At 39.5% G+C, this 23,163-nt stretch overlaps 1 protein-coding gene across 2 annotated transcripts in view; it reads right to left on the bottom strand.

Annotated features, from left to right (window-relative positions):
- ARHGAP18 (Rho GTPase activating protein 18) overlaps positions 1-23,163 on the bottom strand; it is a 68,567-nt gene that overhangs the window by 23,488 nt on the left and 21,916 nt on the right. For both annotated transcript variants that reach the window (XM_085055975.1, XM_085055976.1), the window contains exons 2-6: positions 15,530-15,729; positions 13,040-13,275; positions 10,239-10,311; positions 4,141-4,310; positions 1,801-1,966 (exon numbers count right to left, since the gene is read on the bottom strand). In XM_085055975.1, coding sequence (XP_084912101.1) covers positions 1,801-1,966; positions 4,141-4,310; positions 10,239-10,311; positions 13,040-13,275; positions 15,530-15,729 — 845 coding nt within the window. The remainder of the gene's footprint in view (positions 1-1,800; positions 1,967-4,140; positions 4,311-10,238; positions 10,312-13,039; positions 13,276-15,529; positions 15,730-23,163) is intronic.

The raw sequence follows: 23,163 nt of genomic DNA, 5'->3' as shown, positions 1-23,163 counted from the left end.
ATGATGCCCTGCCAATATTGAACACAGAACAGATGCAATTACTAAAAAAACCTGTCAGCCTTTGAGGAAATATACGTGTCAAAGAAAGATCAATTTCAGTGCCAAACCAGAAGTTCTTGTATCTCTGTCAGCATAAAAAGTCTACCTATAAAATACAAGGGACTCATACATACAGGAAACATCCATACCCCCATAGCTTTATTATCTTGAAGATCGTGTCAATAATAAAAGTTTCCATTGAGATGGAGTTGAAAAAACAAACTCCCGGAGGTCAATAAAAAGGCATGGCTGGGCACAGCACAGCATTCCCCAGAAGAATGATGTTTTCATCATCTTTACATACTCAAGCACAAAGGGGAAAGCTAACAGACCCATCAGTGTATGATTCAATTGGCCAAACAACACTTCAGGGGTGAAGAGTAAGGGTCAGACAGAGCAACAAGGCACCAAAGGCAGTACATTGCAAAAGCAGATTGCTCGGCAGAAAGGGTGACATCATTGTCAATTTCCTACATATTGCCATGAGTCTAGCCCATCCTTTCAACCTTTTAAAAAAGTTGTTAATCAATTCAATGTTTTATGAATGCCTGCTATTCAGATAATAATGCTGAGAGTGAAATTCAATTAACAATTAATTTTTTAAGAAGAAGCAGTTAAAACTAAGACCCAAAATACAAGAGAATAAAGTGCTTTGTCTCTATTTATTAGTGACAGCACAAGCACTTTTGCAAGAAGAAAATGCATTCAAGTCATCAAGGTCTTGTAGATGTTTCTGTGTATGCCTTTTGCATTAAAAAAGCTATTTATTGCTACGGTAAAGTGAAGAAGAATCTATTGTACCTTGCTGTGTATCTCTCAATGCTCTCTGTTGCTTTCAATTATTTAAAGTGAGCTATCGCACTGTCACATTCACTGAACCTTGACAACAGAGTTTTGGCAAAAGCAGGCTTGTGATTAACTGGTAACACATTTCAGGCTCTTGTAAAGCATTTAGCAGAAGCCAAAAATACAAAAACCAAACAAAGCGCTGAAAACCTCTAGCATCTTGAAACTGATTTCCATGTTTTCTATACTCCCAAGAAAAGCACTGTGATCACACATATGCTCCAATGGCTTGCAGAATAAAGTGACGTTGCAGCTGTCTCTGCCTCCTTTGCAACAGTTTAAATCTTCCACTTTATATGATGCCATTCAGCATAACAACTGCATTATAGCCTAAGTAAATACTGGATGGACAAGGCTATATGGCACAGGAAAGTTTGTGCCAGACAGAATAGGAAACAGGCAACAAAAGCACCCAGCATCTCCCACCTAGGGCAACAAAAGCAAAAACATCAGGTAGACTCACAGAATGACAGAATTATTTAGGCTGAAAAAGACCTTTAAGATCACTGAGTCCAACTGTGAAAGTAGACCAGCAGCCACCTCCAGGAAATCAGGAAAAGTATACTCACCAAGAGCACATGCACATGCTCTTTGGGAATAAATCAACATACACAAACTTCAGGGAAGCAACTCTTGCTGCATAGCATGCTATTAAGATAGTTTCACTCCTTAGTTTATCTGCTCAGTGACTGTCTTGAGTTTTAACTATAGACAAAAAGCTGGAGATATTATGTCACTGAACTTGTTTAAAGCATGCCTTGAGTTAAGGTGTAAAATTAAATGTTGCTCAGGACTTGCGTTACTGTTTATATACTATATACAAATTTTGTGCTGGAAAACCATAAAGAACTGGGTGCATTTGTTTTGTTGGATTAAACAGATGCAATTGGTTCAGAATGCAAAACACCAACTTACCTTTGGTTTTGATTTTTACAGCTTTTTGCTGCTTGAATTCTGTCCCAAGTATGTCATAGAGAGCAGTTAATTCAATCAGTGCTAAAGAATAGACTTTCTTCATGTCCTGAGGGGCTAGGTCACCAATCTTTGTGGTACCTGTTTTGTCCTTCGGCAGTCTGAAATTCTAAAAGCAGAGATTTGCAGCAGGGTGAATAACCCAAGTCACGACAAATTACTTAGCTCAAAGGCTGTGCTTCCTTCAGGGTACAACCTTTCATCATGAAGCCTGCTGTTACAGACTAAATCATGGGAGAATCCTCCAAACAGGTTAAAAAGCAAATGATCCTAAAATTATAGGAAGATTTAGGTTCCCAGTTTTCTGGAGGTCATCTAATTCAATTGCTGCTCAGAGCAAGGCTAAATTCAAAGTCTGATTGGGTTGCTTGTTGTGCTGCTCAAATTAATTTTGAAAATTCCCAGTAACCCCAGCAGGAACCCATTTCAGTGTGGAATGCTCTCATGGGGAATTTCTTAACTTTGCAAAATAAAATTTCCCCATTAGTCACTTGTGTCCATAAAACATTTTCCTTTTTGTTGGTATCTCCAAGAGGAGTCTGGATTTGTCCTGCTTGCAATCACCTACACACCCTTCCACCTTCTACATCCTTTGCCCGTTTACAGTGGTGGAAATGGCAGTCCATGAGCAATCCTATGCACATGCAATCAGGATATAAATCACTTTGCACTCATGCACAGAAAATAAGATATTTGACAGTCACATAAATAATAATAAAGGGGTTCTCTTCTTGGGGATGGAGGATACTTAATTATGGCTCATTTCTACTGCACTGGATAGACAGAGGCTGCAGTCAGGAATCAATGTAAGGAATTTAGTTGTAAGGGAGAAGGACTTCCCAACTCACTGAGCTTTCTAACTCCATCTCTCACCAGCAGGCTTCTAGTATGCATGACTCAAAGCAGGAAGGTTGACAAGGCAACCTTTCCACTTGGAAAGACATATTATACTCCTGAATTATTTTCTTACCCTGTACAAACCCAGCAACAGCACAGATTAATTGCTGGTTATGGTATATGACTACAAGGGCACATAGTAAAACCTAAACATAATTTACAAATGGAGGTAGATATGCAGTCAGCTCCCCACTGTGAGCTTTCATTGACTTGCACAAACATGTCTGTTTAAAAATAGCTGTCAATGATGAACAAATAATTGTAGATTTGAACAGGTAACTCCCTTTCTTTTCCTATCATTTTGCAGCTCCTTTTGTAACTGAAGAAGAAATCCCATAGCCATTTCTTTGAGCAATCCTTCACATAATTATAATGTATGTATTATGCATATATATATGCATATACACAGAAGTTGGAGCATAGCTTTTATCTCCTTGTTATAGGCTGCATCAGAGAAACATGACTCAAACACTTTAGAATCCATCTCTAAATATCCATTAAAGTCTGGTTTATAATGTTTAAACTAGGATACATGGGGTAATTACTACTTGAAGAACTGCACATGTCCTTATCTAAATGAAGTGTTTGAAGAACTGGGAAACATTACTTCAGAAATTGTGTTTACTCAGACATGTTTGCATACAGCGTTGAAAAAAAAAGACAATTTTCACACCAGTCATTAGTTTACACGTCATATGTAACTGCATGTTCATAAATTGTTTGGCACAGAGAGATCCTCAAAGACTTCTGAGGATCAACAACAAAATCCCTTGGAGGATTTTCTTTTACATTTGTATGGATTCATTCAGAAAGAGCCTTTTATAATTAAGAGTTGGAAAGAAAAACTGAGTTCAAATTAGTCCTTAATTTCCTGCCATTTGACTTCAGACCTCTTATTTCTAAAGACAATTCTGTTCTTCATTCTCATCCCTCACCTACCTGCACTGGACAACTGCACAAGGTTTCTACAGGCATCCACTAACCCTCTTTAAATTACAACTGAGCTTATTATTAGAAGTAAAGCATCTCACCTCAGATAATAGGAGAAGGGGCTGTAAACAAATGAAGCAAGGATACAGTTTATGTACAGCTACCACTAAGCCACTTTTCCAGCTTAATATTACCAGTTCATTATTGCTCACACATAGAGTGGATTTTGTCAGACACATAAGTACATAAACAGGCATAAATGTAGGTTTTTTTCATGTTATTGAGCATACTATGTCCAAAAATTAGATACCTTGAGAAGCTCTATCTCTTCAAAGCTGAATCTGACAATGTTCTTCTAACTCTAATTCACCATCAGAAAAATATCACCCAGACAGTACCTCCAGTTAAAAAAAAAGTTAAAAAAAAGAAAAAGCAGAATAAATAAGAAACACCTACCGGAAGAAGAGTGTCACCCCCTCCACCTCTGCACATTTTGCCTACTGAGCTGTCTTTGAGATTAGCTGCCTGCTCTGCAAATGATATCTCCAAATTGATGTCAGTGTCTGAAGATGGCATGTCTTCAAGCAGGCTATTCTGCTCATCTGTTCCAAGACTGAACTTTGGACCTGAAAACACCATTAAAAAAATGCCAAAAATCAAGAGCAGCACAATGGAGCACCACTCAGTGCATGAGAGTAAGTTTTAAACCAAGCAGAAGTAAATGCTGTGCAAGCAATGGACTTTATGGTTGCAAAGTCCCTGTTTTCTATAGTTTTTATACCAGTTGAAAACTTAGCTACTGACAAGAGTTCAGCTTTTGTAGGTTTTCTTCAATAATTTTGCCAAGGCATGGGGTTTTCTCTCCTATTTAGCTATTATGAAAAGATAGAGCAATCCACCACAAACAGCAGACTTCCAGAATCTTGCAGAGCCAAAGAGCTTTGACATCAGAAGTTTCTTGCCATCAAACACTTTCCAACCTCAAAGACTGGACCATCCTACAAACAAATCAGCAATTTTTTCTGCTGTTAAAATTTCAAAAGCTAAAGAGAATGTGCCCTCTGTGATCCAAAGCATTAACATCTGGGCATAACAGGGAGTATACAGATCATATCTTTGTTCCATCATTCCTGTTCTCACCTCAGTCTGAGGATTCCTCAAAACTGTTTGGGCATGTTTCAATGATACAGGGAAGAACTAAGTACACAACAATGGCCTTACTTCTCTTTCTTTGTTCCTTAAGGGACTCAAACACTAGACAAATTTAGAACATTTTTTGTTAAAGAAATGAAGAATCAAAAAAAGGAGAGGTAGTTCTGCTTTTGAAAAAGAAGTTTCCCAGTTTCACAGTAAATCAACCACTGCTTTTAGTCTGAAGTTAAAATGTATCATGAAAGAAGCAAGAGGAGAATTATATTGTAAAAAACACTACTTAATACAAAGCATCAAAGCCTAAGAAAGTTTTCAGCCTCTCCACCATCTCTCTAACAATGTATATCCAAAAGGATACATCAAGGACTAGGTTCCTTGTACAAGACATTACTTGTTCCTTGTACAAGACATTACTTGTTCCTTGTACAGAATCACAGAAGGTTTCCAGGCTTCAGTACTACAAAAAAAGTCACAGAATCAATTTGGTTAGAAAAGACCTTTGAGATCATGAAGTCCAACCTATGACCAAACACCACCATGTCAACTACACCATAGCACTGAGTGCCGTGTCCAGTCTTTCCTTAAACACCTCCAGGGACTCCACAACCTCCCTGGGCAGTCCACTCCAATATCTCACCAGCCTTTCTGTGAAGAACTTCTCCTTAATGTCCAACCTAAATGTCTCCTGGCACGGCTTGAGGCCATTTCCTCCTGTCCTGCTGCTGTTTGCCTGGGTAAATAGACCAACACCCACCTGGCTACAGCCTCCTTTCAGGCAGTTGTAGGGACTGATAAGATCCCCCTGAGCCTTCTTTTCTCCAGGCTAAACAACCCCAGCTCCATCAGCCTCTCCTCATAAGACTTACTCTGTAGACCTTTCACCAGCTCTGTTAGCTTCCTCTGGACGTGCTCCAGCCCCTCAATGCCCTTCCTGAACTGAGGGGTTCAGAACTGGACACAGAACTTGACATGTAGCCTCTCCAATGCTGAGTACAGAGGAAGAATCACTTCCCTAGTCCTACGACCATGATTCTGCCACTGGCTCCTACTCACAGGAAACTGCAGTCTGTTCAAAGCTAATATACTACAAGGGCAGGAAAAGTGGATGGAAATGGGCATGAGTTGAGAAGGAGAACCATGAGCAGTGCATGTGTTTCAGTGTAAGAATGTTGTGTAACATCATAAACTAATTTTTTACATTGCTGTGGGAAATTTTTGTTTGGCCTGGAATAACTACCCTAGGCCAAGACAGAAAACAGTTCCCAGGAAATAGTTACAGGTACAGCAAAAGCTGATCCTAAAGAAGGGGAAGGCCTGCAGATGGGCTGATTAAGAGGAGTCAGGGAAGTGCTGTTCTCCACTGATAGTATCAGTGGTCTGTAAAAGAACTGAGCCGCATGCATGCAAACCAAACAATGTATGAAGAAGGAAGTTTAAAAAAATTACACCAACTTGACAATTTTTTCTAAATTATATCTGCATCTCATGAGAAACACAAAACTAAGACTATTATCTGACATTCCTTAGAGCAAGTCCTGAAAATAACCTCAGTCAGCCAGGGCCAAACTCAGGGGACTTGACAGACATGCAAACGGCTGAAGCCACCACAGCCACTTTCTGCTAAGCCACAGTGCTTTACACAACCACTCCCATGTCAAAGTACTTACCTAAGCTGAGACACTTTCGGAGAGAGAAGGTGGATTTGAGTTAAAACTTAGACTCTACCTGCAACCAAGCAATGCTGAGAGAAGGAGAATAGAACATTTTCAAATTCTGCCGGTTGTATTACTCATCACTTGCTTTTTCCAGAGAGGCTTCTGCTTACTTTCCACAGACCCCAAAATGCCTAGGGCATCCGCTAAAGATTAAGCTGATCTTGAAACTAGAGCTGCACCTTTTGGTAAAGGGATATCTGAGTCCTCAATAGGCAAACATACCCAAGGTCAAATTCATCCCTGACTCCGATTCTTGGCCTCCCTGTGTATATATCTGTATATATCATGTAAACTGTTCAATGCACCTGACCTGAATGAAAGCACTTTCCCGTCCCCTAAAACTTTTGTCATGCTAATGTAGCCTACACCTGACCTACATACTTTCCTACCAGCCTAGGAGGGATCTGATGTTAACAAACAAAAAAGCAGTAGCTCCAGTTTCAGTCCTCTGCTCATGCGAAGGTGTCATGTAAAGCAGATGTCTGAGTACTGCTCTGCACATTTTAAAGGTCTGGAAATGCTGCTGTTGTGGGGAGTTTCTTCTTGGCTGTATAGATTTGCCCCTATTGTTCTACATTCCTGAACTAGGCAGCAGCTGTAAGAGGAAGTAGCCTTGGTGTTCTGCCAACCTGCCAACTACATGCAATATTTAATGAGAGAAATGCAAGTGTGATACAGAAAAATGTAAATATTGTCTATGAGAAAGTGGAAACCATATTTTACATGAGTTCTGTACCCTTTCCTTAGTTCACAGAGCTATTTAAAGATCACATAAAATGATGGGAATCCTTCAGGAATAAAACAAGGAACAGTGCAAGTGTCAACCATGCTACATCCTAGTTTTGCTAGAGAATCTTGAGTATAGAACAATGGAGCTAAGCTGACAGATCTTAATTTACAATTGCAAGGGCAGAATGATTTTTTTTCTTTGACTGACAAAGCATTTTGTTATAATGCTACTACATACATGGCTATAAATTGAAAATAAAAAACTCTGTAATCATTTCACTGACACTATTACTTCAGCTACAGGATCCTCATTTATCATGTAAAATGAAATGCAAAAACAAACTCTTTAATTAAAAAACACAACCACATTTCAGTTTCTTTCCCCCCTATCAAGAAGCAAACATTACTGCTCTTTACCCTCATATTACACCCAGTTAACACAATTCCTTCATTGTTATGCTTTGAAATTGCCCTTATACAGAGGTTTCATGTATTATTCTTCCCCTGTAGCTAATTCTATGTTCAGAAAGACAACTGCAGTCATAGTAAACCCCTACTCCCCTATTTACACTAATAAGTATTTAGCTTTTCATATGTTTTATTATTTCCTTTGTATTTCTTGAGAGGTCGCAACCAACACAATTATTTACTCCTTTTCACAGGATTCCAAAGAAAATTACTTCTTTTCTTTTGTATCTGTTGAACATATCGCTAGCTTTGCAGGCCTTTAGTGAGTGTCATGGATTGTTAAAATGATAATGCCTTTTGAGTGATTAATACATGATTCTGAATTTTCTTTTTGTTTCCTGTAGACACACTCCATATCTTCACAAAACAAAAGCAGTTATTATTCTGTGAGTTTGCATACATTATTTAGTCAAGATACAAGGCGTGTTGGACTGGTAAGAAAGGAAAAGTAAGCACGAGTTCACACAGCCCAGGTGTGCTCTAAGGGCAAACCACTAACACCTTCAGTCTGGCAGAAGCAGTTGGGAATGCAGCACTCAAATATCCCATTAGAAACAGAGCTACCATCTTTGGAGTATGACCAAGAGGGTTTTTACCATAACAATTTTAAGGCATCTCAATTTAAGCTTTTTGTAATAATGTCTGAGATGATGTTCATATTTCCCCATATAAAACTGGGACTACTTCTGTGTCAAAGAAGGTTTCCATTTTAAAATAATGTGCTTGGATTTGGATTTCATAAATATTTAGTACCTCTGAAATATGAGGCACTGTTTACTTTTTGTCTTAAATTCATACACTGTTTGTATAACACTAATTTGCTCATCATTCTGGAGGAAAGATCACAGCACAGCAATGAAACAGGTGTGGTGCTTTTAACACCACCAAACTTCCATTATTTGACTGCGAATTGAAATGATTTTTCCTTCCTGCTCAAATCTTGGGAGCAGAGCCCACTGTAGCATGTTGACTAGAGCAGGAGTGTACCAGGATGCAAGCAGGCTGCATTTGCCATCCACATCACAATCTGTGCTGAGGAAAGCTACCATATGGGATTTGCCTTTCAGAACTTCCCATTTCTGAAGGGTTCATCAGGGCCATGAGGAAAAAAAAGAACCAGATGTGATAAAAACTCTGTAATAATTGCTTGGTAATTTTCCAGCTCTGAATCCTACAGTGAAGTTTATTGACACAAGCACCAGGCATCTCTTCCTTCCTTGTGCTGAACCAGCAGTCTGGCAGTCCTCCCAATTTTTTTACTGTTCTTATTGGAGTGAGGTTTGCTGGGAGGGCAAGAGGGACATACACACGTCTGGAAACACACAGATTTGGTGTTATTCAGGGCTGGTTTATATTCATGTCTCCCACTACAACTTCCATGCACATTCTGTATTGTCCATTGCTGTTTTCCAAGTCTAATTCTAAAGTAACAATATTTTCAAAATGCTACTGGTCAGTATTCTAGAACTGAACTTTATTTGGTGTCTTAATTACAGCTAACTAACTTGCCACAGGTAACTTGATCTGCCTGCTAACGGGGGTATAGGGTTCAGAGTAACATCTGTGTACTGTCCAGTTCCCCAGAAGAAAAAAAGGGCAACATATAAACAAAGCAGAGTAACAATTCAGCATCTTAAAGCTTAAATGGCTGCCAGTGAATAACCTGATCTCTACAGGGGTGGGTAGGGTGGTAAAACAGACATAGTGCAACCCTTACTTTGAAAAAACCTAACACAATGCAGGACAGCCACTTTTATTACTGGACCTGAAGAACAGCAGAAAGCTCTGTCAAAGTCTTTAATCGAAATTCATACTCTCAAAACAGAAACTATGGAATCAGCTAAGGACTTCTGTGATGTACTATCCTGGCAGTGAGAGGAAAGGGTCTTCCATGGGTACTGCAGCTCTCGTGTGATAACACACCATTGAACACAACCTGTACGCACAGAATGCTATTTCATTTCCATTTTCCATGAAAAGGTGAACAACCTTTCTTCTTTAATCCCTGCTTTTCTTTTAATTTGAGCTACAAATATATAGACAGCTCTTACAGTTTTTTTGATGCTTATAGTCCAGCCAGTTCTCCTTTTTTTTTGCTCATAGTCCATTTGGTTTTATTCTTTTGTATGCACTGATGAGTTTATGCATAGGCCTTCATCTCCTGTACTGTACAGCAGAGATAGACCACAAGGGATAAATTAGGGATCAGAAAAGACCTGAGCACAAACTATGAGAGGAGACATCTCCTAGATAGCTTTATTATAAGATGATCTCGAGTAATAAACAGGGTTTCTCAGGTGGCTCAAAGGACACTACTTCCAGGCACATGTAAATTTTTACACATCAAAAATGCAGTCTGGAAGAGGTTTCTCATTTTAATTTATTTTGTTGAAAAGTTACTTAAAATATGGACCCATATAGTAGCCTGTGTAGATGAACACCAACAAACCAAAAGAAAAGCAAATAAAATAGAGAGTAATTTGGCATTACCTTTTGTTCCATCGTGTGTTTCATTTTTGTTTTCACTTGTGCTCACAGTTGAAGGTTCACTTCCATCACAGACCTAAGAAAGGAACAATAAATATCCACACCTATAAAAACTAGTGCATGGTTGTAGAAACTCCTTGGCCTCTGTGCAGGATTAGAACAGACACTGCTGCAATTCAGGGATATGCAAAAGCACATCCCTGTGTTTCAGCAGAAAACCCCTTGCCAAGTCTGAAAAATGGGTAATTAAAAAAGAAGTAATCAAGTCAATTCTTCTTCTTCCTAGAAGGCTAAGCAAGTGAAGGACTTTATTTTCCAGAGTGGTAAAGAAGAAGAAGAAAATGCAGTCTGACCCGAAGCTGTAGTTTGCACTGGAAAGGGAATCTGGAGGAGACATTTTGATTGACTCAGACCAAATTCCTTCCTCTTGAAAAAGCTTACATGGTTGCCTCCCCTAGAGAGCAATCCCATCCCTTTTGCAGGGCAGCCTGACATCAATATCTGTGCTTACAGCTTAGATTTCTAACAGCAAAACCAGGACACTTTGAAGAGATGAAAAACAGAAAACTATTTGAACTATCCTCTCCTTTCTACAGTGCTGCCCTACCCAGTCTCAAGATGTGACACATTCTGTGAACTGGATGACACCTACTACAGACAAAAATATTTCAGAACATGTAGAAAATCTATGCCCATATATATGGGTATACATACATACATCTTTGTCCACATATAATTTTCATTCTATTTTTGGCAACTCAAATTAACAATGAATGTTTAGCACTCTCTATTTCTAATTGTATTTTACTCAAGCAATTTATATCTCCATACTTACTGAGAAGACAAATTCAGGTTTTAAAGATCACTCCTATTGGCACACTCTGTATATTCACTTCTTTTTTTCTAAATCAGGGATCTTGAGAGGAGGAAGAAGTTAGCACAATTGCCCAGAAAATTGCCTGCTTCACAAAGCAGCAGAAGCAGACTGGGAAGTTGTCAAGTTATCAAAACTCTAGCTTCTCTTTGGGAATATGGCAGGAAATTTAGGAGAAACATCAACACAATTGTTGTGTTGATGCAAAACATCCACATTATTGTTTTACCTTTCCTCCTGCTTTCCTCCAGATGAAGGGAGGTTACAGGATTTTTGGAGGCTATTATTCAACTGGAATGACTTCATACAGCTGCAGGTGGCTTCAGTACTCTTTTGTTACATAAAAAGCTTTCTAATGATGGGAGAGTAACAAAGCATTGAGACAAGTTACCTAGGGAGGTAGTGGAAGCTACTTCACTACAGACTTTTGGTGACAGATTGATGAATAACTACAAGCAATGGTTTCTGAATAATTATCTTCCTTTGGAGAAAGGAATAAAGTACAGGTTTGAGGATCTGTACTTGTATTACTTTATTTCTGACAAGGAGACAGGTTTAGAATTACTTTTCTTCTAAATATTTCCATATTTAATAAATATTTTAACCATCTTAGGAATTTTATACATCTTAAATGCCTACAATCATTTGTCTGCTTGCATTACTTCTTAGTGGTGTCTTCACCACCAAAACATGTTGTTTAAGAGAAACAAAAATCTACCAAACTCCATGACATAGGATTTTCAAATATTAGAGTGAGAAGGTTATATACAGGACATGAATGTTTCTTGTGCTTTACCGAAATAACACACTTGAAAGAGAAACTGTACTGCTTTGAGCTACATGGTATTTTACCTAAATTGCTCTGCTATTAGATCTTGTAATTTTAAGGTAAATTACAAATCAGATCCCAGAAAGCTTTTATGGAGTTAATATCTCTTCTGCAACCACAGGCAAAGCAGAACAGTGAAAGGGAAGCTGTGCCTCCAGAATACACCACTTCTCCCACTACATTTCACTTCAACTGAGTTTAAAAGGAGTTGCTGAAGGAGGGGAAGCTGTTGAGGGAAGAAGGAAGTTAAACGCCCTCAAAATTTGCTGTGCTTTCCACCACCACAACCACTGCACTGAATGGCAGCGTCAGCAGTGAGAACAAGGGACAGAGCTGAGGTCAGGTAAACCAGTCACGCACTTCCATCAGCTCTCATTCTTATGACTGAAGATCTCAGTGCTCTGAGGGAGCAGACAAGACACATACCCTTCTCCATGGGAAAGGAATTCTAATCATAGTCTCCATTTCCCTCCTTCCCCTTTCCTGCATATGGGAGAGGAATTCTCTTCATTATCCCATGACAGGAAACTGGGACCCTTAAGGGCCTGTCAGAGCAACTTCCCAGACACAGTTTAACACACACATAGGCCCTGCGAGTTACTATGGGGTTTAAGACCCCAGCTGACAGGCATAAAGATCTAGCCAAAACCAAAAAGGTTAGGCTGATGTCCCTTCCCCCCCCCACCCCGTTTTTTAAAATAAACAAACAAACAAAAGCACCAGTAAGAGGTAACCCCTCAAAGGTAAAAGTGGGCTTTTGGCAGCTCTTAGGAAGGTTGTTGTCATGAGTTTTGCAGCTGTGCGAAAATTAATTCAGATTAATATCTTGACCATGGAGCGGTGGTTTTATTCACCATCTCCAAGTAAGATGAGGCAAACATACATACTTCTTTATAAATACTAAAACTGTTTAATGCAATGTCAAATCTGGACAAACATCATTCCTGCAAATTTAGTGAAAAATTCCCTTGGAAATCAGTGAAAAGTTTAACATAAATCTTCTGGAAATATCCCTTTTGAGTGCCACTCTCCTCTCCCCCCCTCCATACATGTCCCTCTCCTCTCTGCCAGAATCAAACAAAACAACAGGCAGGAACTCACTTGTCCCTTTGAGTCATTTTGTAGCCTGAAGATGTCTCTGACATCAGGAATCTGGTGCTGTTTGTTTTTTTTCCTCATGGTTTGTGTGACAGTCTCTACTCGCTTTTCCACTGCAGCTTTCTGGGTTCGGGTCAGCGTGGATAAAAACACCATGCTTTCCAGGGAGTCGCCAGAGCTCTCTCCAAACAGATTTGACAGACCTGCCTCCTTCAGCCATTCTTCTTCCAGTTCTCCCTCTGAGCAAGTTGAACAGAAAAAGGCATAAACATTGGCTTTTCAGTACTGCCAAGCACACTGGATGTTAATGGCATGATACAGTTAATATAATTCACAGAAAAGTACTATGGGGATACACAATTAGGAATTACTTACACTGTCGCAGCTTGGAAAAAAGCTATTGTTTCTAAAGAGCCTCAAAAGGTTTAATAAATGATATCAAAGCTTTTAAAGTAGTTAATCAAATACAGATTGCTATGTGGCAATCTTTATAATAATCTACAGCACTTCCAATAAAATCATATACCATTTTATAAATGTACATGGATAAAAATTTGTATGGGGAAGTCTGAAAGCCAGATCATTGCTGCTTCATTGATTTTTAGTTCAATACTCAATCTTTTCAGCTCCCTTACTGACATCGTTCTGCCCACTTTTCTTGATACATTAATCCTACAGCCCTCCACTAGCTCAATTTAATGAAGGACAAACCAGCCTACAGGAGTCACCTTAATGCTATTTTTTCATCAGTTCTTATGACATGGTCTCCAGCCTGCTGGAGCCACAAAACAATTTTTGTTTTAGTCTTAGAGCTGATAAGGTATTCTTTATTAACAGATCACTGCACATGAAAGAGGAGAAAGCTATTAAATATTGTCACCGATGGCAAAAGCTTCTGCTTCTGAAATCCGTATCTCCCTAATGATATTTTCTATAAAACACTAAGTTCTGTCTGTAGCAGCTGAGGTTGTGCTGAATGCCAACAACCCTCTCAAATGTTCAAACAATATTTCCATTTATCAGATATCTGAAAATACTTCAAAGCTGGCATGTCAACTTCACTACTGATTGCATTTTACCACTATGTCCAGCACATGTCTAAGTGGGCACCTTAATATTAGCAGCATCCAGAAAACAGACACCAAAATTTAAGTATGAATTTTGCTATGGCTGCACAGCCAAAGGCTGAGCCTCTGACAAAACTCTCAGGTTTTATTTTCTGGGCTGGAAAGAAGGGCTACACCCATTCTGCAGAGCAGCTGTGAGCAAGGTACCTCTCCTCTCTCCCCTGCCTTGCTTTTGCATGGCTGAGTTTCAGGCCAGCCCCTGCCCAGGCAGGTCCATCAGCCAGGTGCAGCATCCCACACACTCAGGAATACTCACACCCAAGACAGGTGCTGTACAAGGTGTGGGGCATAGAAACATCTGCTCGAGCTGATAACTCAACTGTGCTGACTCACTCGGGCTTCATGCCAGAGCCAGCAGCAGTATCTGGGGGAAGAAGGCTGGATACAAAACCAGTGGGAATGGTAGGGCTGGGGGTGCAGAGCATACAGGCACAGCCTCATCAGTGAGCTGCGGTGAGAGAAGAGGCTCATGCACTGCAGAACAATGAGCTCTGCTGCTCTGAAAGCCCCATGGCTCCACAGTGGCAAGGGTTGGGAGCCTTTCTGCTTTCTCCAGGGGCCACGTCGTTATGCTCATCAGAACAGTGACATTTCAAAATGCTTAAGGAGGCTGAAGTGCAAATCCTTTTGAAAGCTCATGGAGCACATTCTTCTCACTCTTGTGGAGGCCATACCAAAATGCCAAGTTCACCATTTTAATTTACTAAGACTGTGGGTCTCTTGTAAGAATGAGAGAGAGGCAGATGCTGCATTGTTAAAAAATAATTTTTGAAAGAAAATTGGAATTAAGGACATCATTCCTCTTCTAGCTGAGACAAAAAAAAAAAAAAAAAAGATTGCCCAACCTCTAAGACCATGCCCCAAGGAGTGGCCCATAATTCATGCTTCTGAGAAACAAAAATAGTACAACTGAGCAATCACAATAGTTACAAGTGTAGAAAGTTACTCACTAAACTTAAACCGGTTAATCATTGGCTTGTCTTCTAAAGCGTGAGGTTTCTATCCACAATAGCTACAATAACGAACAACATACACAAAGAGCAAAAGGGTAAGTTAGTTCAACAGTAAACTGCAAATAAAGTTTCAACTGTTGTGATTTGCAAGTATAGGCACCTTTCTGATATTCTGCAAATACCATTCAAAGGAAAACCAGCCTTTTACTTGTCTCTGATAAAACTCTCTTTCAGGGCACTGCCTGTTTCTGGTGATATGCATCAGAGGCAACAGAATTTTAAAAACAGATGTTCAGAAAAGTGACATCCTTTTTCTAATCTGTGTTAGGTGGGTGCCATCTCTTGAAATAACACTTGAAGAAAAACCCCTAAATCAGCACAATGATGAACATTCACAGAACGGATTCCATTACCATCTGGCTCTTTCACTACAAGTGCTACTCGTTCTTCGTGATTATTTCCTCTGGTTTCATGGATGTTTTCAAGTTCTTTCCAGTAGTCATCCATAGACAGTTCATCCAAGGAGTCCTGGGATCCTGAGCGGTCAAATGATGCTCCATCAGGGATCTTCTTGGAATGGTCATGGTTCATTGTATACTGTCCAGACCGACGGCTATGAGCACAAATCAAAAAGAAAGTCTTGGTTAGCATAACAGATACAGGATGTAATAATATGTGTGAAGGTAACATGAATTGTGTCGAAGTATCAAAGCAAATCCACTGTCAACAAGCAAACCAAGATATTAAAAATCACTTTTAGTATCTGGAATATATTTTCAATTGAATATTTCTGCTCTACGTATGTCCCACATAGAACAGCACGGGAGTCAGTCCTAAAAAAGGAAATAATGAATCCAAGTTCCAGTTATCCTCATTACACAAACCCTTAACTCAACTCTCAACAGCCAGGTCCACGAAATTCTTGGCATGTGTCTTCCGAGAATCACCACTTAAAGAATTTTTCAAAAGTGCCTTTCTGCCTGAGTAAATTCTTACAGCTTCACAGTACAATTACTGCTTCCCTTTTCTATTCTTTTACTTTTTATTAATATTTATGCTGGTATGTATGATCTTAGTTACAGCTGGGAAAGGACAATGTAGAATTACTGCAGTTACAGTTTGTGAAGTAAACTGGTGAGTCCAAATGTTTAATAAAGACCATAGAAACTACTTGTTTCTATCTTGCTCCCTCTTTGACCCAAAGTTTGCCATTTTTACAGTTTGACATTACTAGTTTTTGTTTCACCCAGCCAAATGTATATTGCTAAGGCTTCCAAAAGGGATCTTTCATCTTAAGTACAGCTGCAGCTAGAAAAAAAACCCCAATAAGCTGAAACTTCTAGGTCGCATTTTGACCTCATTAAGTCACTGCCAAAAATGACCACTAACCTAGTAAAGAATTCAACTCTAAAAGGACAAAAGTTGTAATGATGTCATTGAAATTACAGGTCACCCTTACAGTCAAATACACCAAATCAAGCCACAAGCTGATTCAGAGCATTAGTTGATTACATGAGTAGCAGCAACCTGATTTAACTTCAGAGTTATCCCTACTTTTTGTATAGGTAAGATTTGCCATGATGATTTTCAGTGATCTTTTTCTAAACTAAGTTACTCTACTACCGCAACAGTATATCAAAATTCTTCCTTCCTGTATTAAAAAATAGCAGCTTCTTTGTATTTCAGGAAGAGATTTAGAGTCCAATACCTCTGAATTTGTCACCATATTCTAAAAAAGAAGACATGATTTGGGGTTAATTAATAAGTACCACTTGTTCCTAAAGGAAAAAAATCAAAGAAATCATTTTTCCTAAAGGAAAAAAAATCAAAACATTGTGGATTTATCACAATGTAAACACAGTAAATTAAATCCTACCTTCCTATCTAGCTGACTTGGCAGGTTTACATAGTACTAAAATGAGAGTCTCTTGTCCTTACATTTTATCTCAGGACAACTGATGCTTGTTAGCTGCCCCTAGGTAAAAAAGCCCTGCCTTTCTCTCTGAAAATAAACTCCTTGTGTGTCCAAGTCACAAATCCTTTCACACCATACATGCTTGATTCTCTGATAAGAAATACTAACCATATGGACTTTGCCTTTACAAGTAAAGAGCTTTATGGAAGGACTATGAGTTTCTACCCACCCTGTCTCTGTTCCAAGTGCAAGTTAATAAATGACAATTAATCACCGAGCTAACACACACCTCAACACCACTGCTTAACCTGCCCTTACTTGAAAGCCCAGGGGAAAAAAACAAACCATTAAGGACTGTTTAGCTTTTGCATCAATGGCAATAACACCATCATGCTAGTAGTGCATGTTACTCAATAAATACAATTTCTCTGTGCAGCTACCTCAGTTCTTAAACTGCTCCTGACAGGTGTGTCCCATGTGTGACCTGTGCTGTTTGTGAATTCAACACTAATCACTGCAGAAAGACGTTCATGGAGACACAGAAGTGTCCCCAGCAGGCAACCTGGGTGATGAGTGTGGTCAAAGCAGGTCAGACTTCCCAACTCTTGACCAGCCTTTCCTCCTCCTTCAGCTGGAGGTGCTCAGAGCAGACTGGGTCTCTCTCACAAACACTCTGCACACTTGAACTGCTGCCTGAAGGAGGTCGTATTTCAGCTTATCATCACTCATTTTAACCCTGTGGAGCTGCTCAGCAGCTCTTGGGTGGCCTTTTACCTTTGAAACAACCTGCTCTCACCGATCCACCTCAGCTGAAATTTAACCACCACCACACACCATGAAAAAAAACTAACAGACTGAATGCATTACAAGCATGCACTTTGAGGGGCTCTGGCAGGCTGAGGTGGGTTAGGCTGCAATATGCCGCGGCTCTGTGCCATGCTGACTGAGCAGAGGTCACCCAATCCTTCTATAAAAGCCAGGCTTGTCACCTTCCCCAGGCTAAGTTCTGCCTCTGAGAAGAGAAGCCGGTGTCCTGAACTGCACAGCTGACACTCAGCACAGAGCACTCAAGGCCATTTTCAGGGTCCTGTGAACATTTGCTGTACATTACAAACACTCCATTAACTGTCAGAGACAGCACTCTGCCCTTCAGTCTCTGGTCACAGGGCTGCTCTGCTCGACCAAACATAAGCAGCTTTCCTTGTAAGACTCCTCATGGCCTGACCTTTCCATCCCTCCTGAACAAACCAATACTGCAACTCCTAAGATCTGCCACGTCTTGTTGTGAAAGACCTCCAAGACAGAAGGACATCAGTGACCAGGGGATCCTGAAAAGAAATATTCATGCAGAAACCTCACTACTCTGCTGTGAAGGTTTGAATCTCTCCTTCAACATCCATGTTGCTTTAGGCCAATTCTCAGATGCCAGCCTCAGCCCCAGCCCCAGCAATGCTTGGGCTCCTCACAAGCCGAGTGCCAAATCACTCCCACTCCACCCACTGAGTCCCTGTCTTCCCTCATCAGACTCAACCAACTCCCTATAGGTCCCCAGTTTCTGTTCAGACGGCAAACTCTTTCAAAGCCATCTGCATTTGTCCATAGTGACAATTCACATTTTCGTAGGCTAAGACAGAGAGAGGCTCAACTGCTAAAGTTCCAGCTGACAGAGTAGATCAGATCTTTTTTTCACTTCACTTGGTTCAAGGTTTCTCCACCAAGGTTTCATCCTCCACCAGAGAAAGGTAACACTGAAGCAGTATTTGGTGCGTTGTCTGCACAGCAGTGGCTCCAGGCATCTTCATCTGTGTCTTTCATACGAACCTCTCCCTGCCTACAAAAAGGCACAAACATGACCTTTTGAAGATAATGAGGACAGTCTTGATACCACAGGCTTGGTGTAGATGAGAAAAATAATTTTAAAATTTCATAGCATATGGAAAAATAGGCCGCCAATTAAGATTTTTATATTTAGATATCTATTGACAAGAGCAAGAATATGGGTTTTCTGCTGTGACCTTCCACTAAATTCAATCCTTCTCCAAACTTTGGCTTAGTAAGCACTCATTGCATATTACACAATAGAAATGCACAGGTGGAAACATGTTAAGGCCAAGAACAAGAGAGATGAGAAGGGGAAAAGCAATCTGTTTTAGTAATAGTATTATAAGGAATCTGAGAGATATCTTTTTAAAAATAATTAATTCCACATTTATAGACTCATTAAAAATTATTTTTGAAGTATTTCAAATGCCCCATCTTACAAACTTTGAAATTTTGTAGAAGACTGCTTTCCAAAAAACTATCAGTAGGAAATTAAAAAAAAAAAAAGCTATTATTGCAGTTGCAGAAAATAGGTTACTTCCCCAGTACATTGTTGTTTTCAGGTATCAAGTTCATCTATTTAAAATTTGAAAAATGCAGCTGCCTTTCACAAGTATCTTAAAGGAGATCTCTTTTTTCCCCCTAGAAAATGTAAGAAACTGCGAACGCACACAGTCATAGTCACACAGAAGCAATTTTCAAGCATTTCAGATGACTAAATGGCAAGCTTACTCACCAGCAGTTTCTTCACCCCCAGAAAACTCATATTTTATTAAGGTCTTCACTAACAACACACTCAAACTCCATTAAAATCTTATTAACATCTATTTTCACCCACTTGTAAATAGTTTACTCTTCAAATAGCTTTACAGGGAGCAGTGCAATACTCTCATTTTCAAATGGCACAGTCAGGTCTGACCTCTGATACTCAGACACTACCCTTTGCAGCTGATGAGATTTTTGCCTGTTTATCTCAGTACAAAACAGAGCCCCTAGGTATAAAACCCATTCTTCAGTATTGCTATTGTAGTGTCTTACCAGACCTAATCTTCTTGTCCCACCCACCAGAAGTGCATTTTTTTATTACAACATCAAGAATGCAAGACAAAGCACTCCAGGTCTTCCAGGAAAGAGCCATTAAAAACAGTTCTTTTAATGAACACCATTCATTACAAGGAAAGAAACCATATTTGGGTTATTTTACTAAGTACTGGTGTGCTTCATGTTGTGGCAAGTACTTAAGGGAGGAGAACTGATGTTTTCTTCACAGCCTTTTCTTTTGTGACAAACTGTGTTCTTCCTCAGCCTTTAAGCAAATATGACTTTCTACATTAATCATTGATTTATGCTATAATAAAAATGTGCTTCTTTTGAAGCTCTGTCAACCTGATTTTGATTTCATCAATAAATACCTTATAATAGTGCAGCTGTCTTTATTCCTTATCTTCTTCCCTGTGAAAACTAAATCTCCCGTCTGTTTCACTGACTTTTTAGCAGTTCATAACTGTTATTTGTTCTGTGTAAACTACAACAGCTAGAGATGAATCAGTTAGTAATGTGCACTTCCAATGGCATTTCAGATAAATTCACTTTTCAGAAAGCAAATTTTGTCCTTAATCCCATTTTTCTCATTTCAGAATGAAGGACTGTGTTGTGTTCTAATACAGTGAATGATGAGAAAAAATAACACCTTTGTCATTTTTGTAGTGCTAACCACTAATTTTGGATCTGAGTATGATATTTTTACATCGCTATACAAACATAACTGTATATGCACCATAACTGTATGGTATTCTTATGTACTATACATATGGGTATTCATGTATTAGATGTGTAAATATACTGAAAGGCAGAAATACTAAGTGCAAGGATACTCATGGTCATAGAAACTAGGGAATGCAAATGTACTGTTGAACAACTGTTAACACTGCTAAAAGAGATGTGCAGTTCCCCTAACAGGATTATTGCAGGAATGCTCACTGACTCTAGGAGAGGACAAAGTCCAGCTACTAAATACTGTACCAGCATAAAGCAAAAAGACACCAGTTTCTGTAATCTGCTATTTTCTCATTGGGAAAAAAAATGCAACACTGGATGAAATACAAGTGAAAGAGAGAAGAGGGAAATGCTTTTTCAGCCTGTAATTTAGGAATTTCTGTATGGATGATCCTTTTCTTACCCACTTCTGCCAAATTTTGGAGTTCAAAATTCAGACGTGGATCCTTCCTGAATAAAAACTTTCACACCTATAAAAAGTGTCATGAGAGCAACCAGGGAAAAGGCCATCAGCTTAATTACTGGGTCCAATCTCAATTCAGATTCAGTTCTTTGGGGTTAAAGAGAAATGGTCCTTTTCCACAGTTGCCAAACAAAACTGATTTTAATTCAATGTTCTGCAAGACTGAGAGTTTCCCAAACATTTATTTTTATCAGCCAATTTCCAATATTGATAACAGAAAATTGCATTATTAAGTGTGCTGGGTTTGGGGTAGTTAATTCTCTTCATGGTGACTGGGATATGGCTGTGTTTTGAATTTGTGCTGAACACAGGGTTGATAACATGGAGGGTTTTGTCACTGCTATTTTGTTATTGTTTTTGTGTTATGGCCTTTTCTGCTTTTTGTACTGTCACACTGGCAGGGATGTTGGTGTGGATGGGAAGTTGGGAAGAGACACAGCTGGGACAGCTGACCCAAACTAACTGAAGGGATATTCCAGACCATATGAAATCATGCTCTGTGTTAGGTGCTCTGTATGTAAAGTATGTAAAGTGCTCTGTATGTAAAGTGGGGCAGGAAAGAGAAGGGGGTGGGGGACACTTGGAGTGATGGTGTTTGTCTTCCCAAGTAACTGTTACATGTGCACACCTGCCTGGCCATGGGACACAGGGAATTAAATTCCTGTTTTGCTTTGCTTGTGTGCACAGCTTTTGCTTCCCCCTTAAACTGTCTCTATCTCAAACCCATGAATTTTCTAGCTTTTACCCTTCTAATTCTCTCCCCAGTCCCATTGATGGGGGAATGAGTAAGTGGCTCAGTGGTGCTTGATTGCTGGCTGAGCTTAAACCTCAATATCAAGTGATGTAATTATTTGTCAAACTGAACTATTACACATCCTTGAGCTGTACACTGAAAATACAACATTTGGCCTTAAAAGCATCTTTAAATCCTAGCCATTAACCATTGCTATTGGAATTCTTGCACAGGCAATGTCTTGAGCATCGCTGCCCTTCAGATACATTTTCTGGCACTGCAATAAACTGGCACTTTACTTAGAGTTATACAAAATAACAAAACCACATCTGACTGCTACTACAATACAGCAGCAACTTCAGAAATGCCCATGCAAAGAGAGTCATAAAAGATATTAGCAGTATTATTGAAGCCATACATTGAGCTGATAGTGAGGATCACTGATTCTGGCCATCACACCAACATGTGCTTAGATGTGCTAACCTGATAAACAAAACACACAAAGACTGCAAGAGGGGGGGAAAAGGGAGTGGGTAATTGGCTCGGAGAGGTGAAGCCTGCTGCTCAAACTCATGGTGTAAATCAGTGACAGAAACAAAAATAATTCTCAGATCTCTGGAGTCTTTCACCACTGGACCACTGAGTGTTAAAGATTGAGATCTGACCCCATGGCATACTGCAAGACAGATAAAAGGAAGCTTTGCTGTTGTGGGTTTGTGACAGACTCATCACTGTGGCTATAAATAAAATAGCACTCTCAAAGAGCAATTATCTTGTTGACATAGGAGTTACAAAGTACAGTAATCTGTGTAAATTGTTGCAAATTTGTACAAAGGCTAGCTAGATTGAAACAACAAAAATAAATGCCTGTGAGTACTGTGGCTCATTTTGAAAACAATTTACTGAGCAATCACATCCATGAGATGCTGTGCCCTTAAACATAAATACAGGAATTCTTAAATCCTGTCTAATCTAAACAACTAAACAGATAAGGAGAAGGAAACAGTGTGATCCCCTGTCCCACTTCTGATTCTGAATGCTGAGCTACAAGAAGTGTGGGAATAAGTCAAGCTCCTAAACCCAAAGCTCTCCCCATCCCTCCCCTCCTTTCAAGAACACACACAGCACCACAAGATGCAAAAACTTCTTAACTGAATTAATCAAGAAAGCTCTAATCCAATGCCTACAGCAGTTGCCTGGCTTCAGCTCCCCATTCTTGGCTGGATCACTGGCCTAGGAAGTGATCGCCAGACCGTCCTATAGCCATGGTGCTTACCTGAAAGGCATCTTGGCAAAGCTGTAGATCTTTTTTATTACCAAATCACTTATTCTAATGGTT

The sequence above is a fragment of the Lichenostomus cassidix genome, chromosome 3 (assembly GCF_008360975.1).
Source record: "Lichenostomus cassidix isolate B80296 chromosome 3, HeHo_3.0, whole genome shotgun sequence".
Lineage (NCBI taxonomy): Eukaryota > Metazoa > Chordata > Aves > Passeriformes > Meliphagidae > Lichenostomus > Lichenostomus cassidix.
Note: the sequence above shows the minus strand (reverse complement) of the source record. Positions and strands in the feature narration are given on the sequence as shown.